This window comes from Hippocampus zosterae, chromosome 13 (assembly GCF_025434085.1).
Source record: "Hippocampus zosterae strain Florida chromosome 13, ASM2543408v3, whole genome shotgun sequence".
Classification (NCBI taxonomy): Eukaryota; Metazoa; Chordata; class Actinopteri; order Syngnathiformes; family Syngnathidae; genus Hippocampus; species Hippocampus zosterae.
This window is the reverse complement of record NC_067463.1, coordinates 22,682,497-22,689,404: the sequence shown is the minus strand read 5'-3', so window position 1 is coordinate 22,689,404 and position 6,908 is coordinate 22,682,497. Positions and strand designations below refer to the sequence as shown.

Genomic DNA, 6,908 nt, shown 5'->3' with positions numbered 1-6,908 from the left:
CTCTTCTTGTTACTATGTGCAATTTTCCTGCGAGATCACTTCCGGTTTAGGCTGACGTATGGCGAATGGCGCGAAGGAAAGAGAGAGAGAGATCGACTGCATTTTCAATTTCTCTACAGTCGGTTTAAAAGGTACAGACGGTATGTAATCGGTGTTCACTCATTCGATGTTGTGTCAAACAGTTTGTTTTAATGTTTTTATTATTGTAATGTTGATTGTTCATGTTTGGAATATCTTTTTAGTTTTCGCGGTGTTTCATCATGAAAGCGAAATAAACGATTACGGACATCAGTACGAAGCGTTGTTCTTGACCGTAGTATTTACAGCGACGCTAATTTACATGTCTGGCATTTCTTTGCTGAACTTAACCTCCTGTCTTTAATTTATCTTCCAGTTTTGTCGAATTAGGTTTTGGCAAAACAGCTTTTCGCAATTAGCGGGCCGGCCGAGTCCCCGGATGTACATGGTCATTCATGGCTTCGTGGTTCTAAAGTTCCACAAATGATTCCCAAATTCTTTAGTTGATGACTTGGGTCGGGAAAAAAAATCTTCCTTAATTTGTATGTGCGACCACTGTTACTGTCGTAGAGTTGAACTAACACACCCAGATCCCCTTCAGTGGAAGTCCCACACCAAATCATACAAAGGAGACGGCAGGAGACACATTTATGACCACAAGATGGCACTGTTGCACTTGCCCCAACGTAAGCAGCATCACGCCACAGAGCAGCGAGGATGCTGATCAGTTCCCAGCATCACTCTCTCTCTCTCTCACCCCTTCTCTCTTGCTCTCTTTTCTCTTTCTCACTTACCCAGGCAATCAATCAATACGTGGTCAGGAAGCAGAGCGACGAGGCGGACTGCAGTGGACAGGAAGGAGGACAAGGACAAAAGAGAGGCAAAGGAAAAAGAGGACACGCGGTTTGGATTGTGTGCGTGTGCTTTTTTTTTTTTGACGTCATCTCAGGTTGGAGGAGGAGGGATGTAAGCGAGCCAAGGCGAACGCGAGAAAGAGCTCCTCGCAACATCTTGGAAGCATCCTCACATGGACATGACAGGATTTCAAATCACCGGGGAGACTTGATGTTGGGAAGCAACCAGCGCACGTTTTTGTTCTTTTTTGGGGGGGGAGGAGGAGGAGGAGGAGGATCTCAACAGTTAAATTAATTACGGAGCCAATACGTGCGTGAAGATGAGTGTGCCTATGCTGAAGATCGGCGCCGTGCTGAGCACCATGGCCATGGTCACCAACTGGATGTCCCAGACGCTGCCCTCGCTGGTGGGATTGAACGGGACCACTGTTGGCGGCTCCCCCGATGGCACACACGAACGCATCGTCAGTGTATGTACCCTTTCACATTATCACGTACACACACACACACACACACACACACACATTTGAGGATTTTGTAATGTGATGTCAGCTGAAGTAGTCACCTGAGAAGTTGAGCCTCAAAAAGTCGCCGGAAAATTCAAGCAGAGTGGCAGGTCGAAACATTAGGCACACCCTCGAAATCAGGCCCGTTGTGAGAGTTGAAGCAAAAACTCGTTTCGGTGCACCGAAGCTCAGTCTTGACGCCACATTTTGAAGGTCTTGGAATTTTTTTAAATTATTATTATTATTCTTGGGCTAATACTCATAGCGATTATTGGCAGGATAAAAATATATCATGACTAAGTCTGAAAATGCTCGCAACAATAATTATATGAATTAGAGGCAGAACGTTGGACTTTTTTTTTTCAATTCTTTAGTATTTGTTTGACTTTCAAACAGAAATGGGCCAAAATGTTCATCCTATGTTTTAATGACTTCATGTGTTCATCTTAAAGACCACTGCCAATCTGTTACTTCATGATTCAGATCATTTGGATGAAGCGCTTGGTCAAACGACAAACGCCTTCAATTCATTGCGTCGGCAGTTTTCTTAGGCGTCGATATGTTGCACGCGGCGCAAACGAAGCATTCGTGCAGTGCGTTTGTGGAATAAGAATTAAATAAGCAGTCAAATCTTACCTGTTTTCATCTATCTCAGACGGGGGGGCCATTTTGTCTTTTGCTGTCGACTGAAAATGACATCACGGTGCCTCGGGGCATAGTTTGGACTTGACCATATTCAGCTTTACAGATGCCACGTCACCTCCCAAGTCATCTTTTTTCATTTTATTATTATTTTGTGCATACACGTGCATTCACCTCTTTGTTTGTGCGACCAGGGGTGACATTTTCTCTTTGGGAAGGCTGGCTCGTCCGTGGGGCTTGTGGCCACTCGTTACCGTAGAAACAGCAAACCTTGGAAAGCCCTGGAGTTGGTTGATGTCAGCGCGTGCACGCGCGGACACAATGGCGCGCGCACAAACCGATGCCGATGTCGGAGCGCTCAGCGAGGCCGCTTGAAGGCGCGTGTCATTAAGACGGCAACCGGTGGTTGTGTTCTTCTCCTGGCGTCGCGAACGCCGAACACGCCACCGAGCCAATCATTGCTTCCCGCACGTAATGATTGACACCTCGGCCGGCCAGTGACTGCGTCCCATTTCCGTTTCCAGGTGCAAGCTCAGTGCAAACTCTGCTGCGGTCTAATTTTGTAATTAATTAATTGATCGTTAATTTTTAATTAATTAATCGATAAGTCATTTTTAATTAATCAATTAATTTCCCCCCCCCCCCCCCCCACACCCAAAAGTGTCTGAATGTGCACGCGGGTTCTTCAGAGGTTGATGAAGCGATCAAAGGCAAGATGGGGGGGGTCGGGATCGCCGTTGCCGTTTTCAGCGCGTGTGATTGTGTGCGCAGGGTTTGTATCCGGGCTCGGAGGAGGTTTGGCAGGTGTACAGCACCGCGTCGGACCCGGACGGCCGCTGCGTGTGCGCCGTGGTGGCTCCCGCCCGCAACCTCTGCAAGCGGGACCATCGCGGCCGCCAACTCAGCCTGCTGACTCAACAGGTGGGCACGCGGGTGCGCGGGTGCGCGTGCCGGGCCGCACACAAGCAACATGGGTTTGTGATGTCATAGTTGGAGATTGCGAATGTGTTTCTGCGAGAAATGTGCACTCAATAATTGATGGACGTTGAACCGTACTGTCGTTGTTGTCGTTGTTGTGCTTCAGGTACAGAACGTGAGTCAGTCCGTGGAGGGGGTCCACCTGCGGACCACCAGGGACCTGCGACGCTTCCGCGAGTCGGAGCCGCTGCTGCGGGGGGTGGACGGACGCCTGCACTCGTACGCCGGCAGTCCTCGCACGCTCACGGCCAGGGGTCTGCAGGTGAGGGTGCGCGCATGCACACGTGACCGCCAGCTTGGCCGTGAACACATTGATTTAATGCGGGTGGGGGGGGGCTGAAGTAGCGTGTGTAAAAGGTGGCGAGCGCTGCGGGGCGGAAAGAAAAACGACACCAATCCGAAGGGGAGGAAGGGGTAATTGTATTATTGATGTTGGCTTACGAAACCGAAGCAGAGGGAAGGGGGGGGGGGGAATTTATCCTCATTTTCAACTTTAACGAGCACAAAAACAAAAGTTGGAGGCCATTGTTCCACACTTCTCAGGTGTTGTGAGGAAACACATCTGAATCAAGAAACGTCTGCACCTATTGACTAAGGTTGGGGGCTGGGGGGGTTGATGCTCGCTATTGGTGTGACATCTCGTGGGCTTCCTGTGGAAAGGGAAAAAAGAAAAATGAGAACGAAAAGAAAAGCAGCACTCGATTTGCCTTGCTAATGCCTCCTCCTCCTCCTCCTCATCTTCATCCGACTGCGCCTGCGGCCGACCTTTTCTAATTCCTTCCTTTCAATCCGGAACCCCCGCAGAGAGGAAAGCCCACACCCCAACTCCGCCCGCCGCACTTACCGTGTTGCTAAAAACGGCTCGCGGTTATTGATTATTGAAGTTGGTGAAGAGAAACGCGGGGATGCGGCGGCTGCGCTTCCCGGTGTCATGACGAGCTCCTTTGCCAACGTCTTGAAAACCAAGCGGGCGCATCTTCGATGAACCAACAACAAGACCAAATTGTTTTTTTTGACATGCTTTTTTAATTTTATTTTCAAAAAGGTCCTCGGTTTTGCAGCCGTTCTTGTCAATATCAAAGCAAATTTGGCATTTTTTTTGACAAAACAGAACTGCAAAGTCATGCTAACCGTCTGCTCAGGAGCTGAAGGGTCAGGTGAGCCAGCTTCAGCCCCTCCTGTCCACGGCAGATCGCTACCGGTCCGACGTGCGGACGCTGGCCGCCCTGCGAGGCCAATTGCTCAACCTGTCGGCGCTCCTGACGGCCATCCAGGAGGAGGTGGGCGCCTACGACTACGAGGAGCTGCAGAGGCGAGTCCTGCTGCTGGAGACCCGACTGCACAGCTGCATGAACAAGCTAGGTGCGCTACAAATTTACGTATCGTTCGTCAAAACCTTTCTTTCTGACACGGTTTGTCAAATTGCGCCTACTACTGGGAAGGAGGGCTTACTCCATATCAGATTTTCTTTTCCGATGTATCGGTGGGTGGTATCGGTACCCTCCACGAGTACCCCTTCCCTAAAAATAAGGCCGGAACCTGCTCTCGGTACTCGCCCATCCCTAATTTATAGCTGAAGATATTAAGAGTAGGCGGCCCGCTAGTCCAGTGGTTAGCACGTGGGCTTCACAGTGCAGAGGTACCGGGTTCGATTCCAGCTCCGGCCTCCCTGTGTGGAGTTTGCATGTTCTCCCCGGGCCTGCGTGGGTTTTCTCCGGGTGCTCCGGTTTCCTCCCACATTCCCAAAACATGCGTGGCAGGCTGATTGGACGCTCTAAATTGTCCCGACGCGTGTGAGTGTGAGCGTGGATGGTTGTTCGTCTCTGTGTGCCCTGTGATTGGCTGGCAACCGATTCAGGGTGTCCCCCGCCTACTGCCCGAAGACAGCTGGGATAGGCTCCAGCACCCCCCGCGACCCTAGTGAGGATCAAGCGGCTCGGAAGATGAATGAATGAATGATATTAAGAGTAGTATCGAATGATTTTTCCCTTATTAGCAAAACGTGTATTTTTATTGATCAAATTTTTTTTGCATGGCTAACCAGAACATCAAACCCTCCCAAACGTCAAATTTTATTGAGCTACTTTATTATTTTACTTTGAAACCAAAGCGAGTCGTCTCTTTTTGCAGGTTGCGGTCGCCTGACAGCCGTCAACGGTCCCATCACCGTGCGGGCCTCGGGGTCCCGCTTCGGCTCCTGGATGACTGACGCCATGATTCCCAGCTCCGACAGCAGGGTGACTCTTACGCTCTACCCGTGTGTGTGTGTGTGTGTGTGTATTGGGCGGGTGACAAGTGAACCCGAAATGTTGCATGGTTGTGCCCCGCGCTTGAGGTGTGGGCCATGGACGGCTTCTACCGCGGCCGGCGCGTGCTGGAGTACCGCACGATGGCCGACTTCACCAAGGGCCAGAATTTTGTGCAGCACCTGCTGCCGCACGCCTGGGCCGGCACGGGCCACGTGGTCTACAACGGCTCGCTCTACTACAACAAGCACCAGAGCAACATCCTGGTAGGCCCAAAACGCAAACGTTCACACAATTTAGGGGGTGGGAGGGGGGGGGCACATATTTAATCATTTTCATTCTGGTTGAGACTGTATATTGTGTCAATGTTTGCTAATTATTGAGGAACTGGAAACTAATTATTTCCTTACTGTTTTTGAAGAACCCCCCCCCCCCCCCCCAAGAGTAATATAATGCAAACTCTTTTGTGTGTTGTAGGTGCAATACCACTTCCGCTCTCGCAGCGTGCTGCTGCAGCGTAGCCTTAGCGGCGCGGGCTACAACAACACCTTCCCGTACAGCTGGGGGGGCTCCTCCGACATTGACCTGATGGCCGACGAGACGGGCCTGTGGGCCGTTTATACGTCCATTCTCAACGCTGGAAACATCGTAGTAAATGACAACAATGGCACTCGGAGCCGTTAGCATTGATTGTGACAAATTGGCTAACGTCGGCGTTCGACGGAGATGTTTTAGCTCAACACCGATCTCCTCTGCGCTCAGGTGAGCCGCCTGTGTCCGCGCTCGCTGGACGTACTGCGTAGCTGGTCCACGGGCTTCCCGAAACGCAGCGCCGGCGAGGCCTTCATGATCTGCGGCGTCCTCTACGTTACCAACTCGCACCTGGCCGGAGCCAAGGTCCACTTTGCCTACAACACCAACACGTCCACCTACGAGTACACGGACGTGCCGTTCCACAACCTCTACTCGCACATCAGCATGATGGACTACAACCCCAGAGAGAGGGCGCTCTACACCTGGAACAATGGTCACCAGGTGCTCTACAACGTCACGCTCTTTCACGTCATACGCGCCGACGGGTAGACGGCGTTAAGACGAGACTGGAGAGGAGTCGAGCACACGGTGGTGGATGTGTGGAGTCCGCATGCTTTTCTTCCTTCAATAAACATCAATAAACTTCACGTGTCGCTTCTTCCACGTTAGCATTAACGAGCACGGGGCACCGACCGTCTCACTCAAGTTACCGTTAGCTGACTTATATAAGCGTTCGTTGGAGTCGTTTGTTAAGACAATGTTGTAACCGGTGACTCTTCACCGGAGTTGCCAGCTGAGCAAATTGTCTTAGCTTGCTCACGTTAGCATTTGTCACAATTGCTAGTCAGGCTAACATTAGCATTTGTCTAAATTGCTTTGGTGACCGGACGTCCCGGTTTTTACCGGGACAATCCTTGTTTTGAGCCTTGTGTCCGGTCCTGGCCAATCTTACCAGTTCCATTGTGTTGTCCCGTTTTTTGTTTGTTTTTTGTTGTTGTTTGTTCCACCACGCAGTTGTCATGGCGATTCCTACGATTAAAGCAACTAGAAAAAAATAGGACGATTAAATCCCTTCCTGTTGACTAGAACTACCTGCTTCTGTATCCAAGTAAAATACTAGTAAAAATACT

At 50.6% G+C, this 6,908-nt stretch overlaps 1 protein-coding gene across 1 annotated transcript; it reads left to right on the top strand.

Annotated features, from left to right (window-relative positions):
* Window positions 1-747: 747 nt before the first annotated feature.
* LOC127612667 (noelin-2-like) lies at window positions 748-6,425 on the top strand. Its single transcript, XM_052083413.1, has 8 exons — window positions 748-1,342; window positions 2,792-2,941; window positions 3,105-3,260; window positions 4,141-4,360; window positions 5,129-5,235; window positions 5,334-5,510; window positions 5,722-5,895; window positions 6,007-6,425. Exons 1-8 carry the CDS (start codon window positions 1,193-1,195, stop codon window positions 6,325-6,327), a joined length of 1,455 nt encoding a protein of 484 aa, XP_051939373.1. The 5' UTR covers window positions 748-1,192; the 3' UTR covers window positions 6,328-6,425.
* Window positions 6,426-6,908: the final 483 nt, after the last annotated feature.

Bases quoted from the DNA above. Each gene is read 5' to 3' on its own strand.
- LOC127612667 (XM_052083413.1), top strand. From the start codon at position 1,193: ATGAGTGTGCCTATGCTGAAGATCGGCGCCGTGCTGAGCACCATGGCC. The intron at 5,236-5,333 runs GTGACTCTTACG...CCCGCGCTTGAG, and splicing joins TTCCCAGCTCCGACAGCAGG to GTGTGGGCCATGGACGGCTT. The intron at 5,511-5,721 runs GTAGGCCCAAAA...TGTGTGTTGTAG, and splicing joins AGCACCAGAGCAACATCCTG to GTGCAATACCACTTCCGCTC.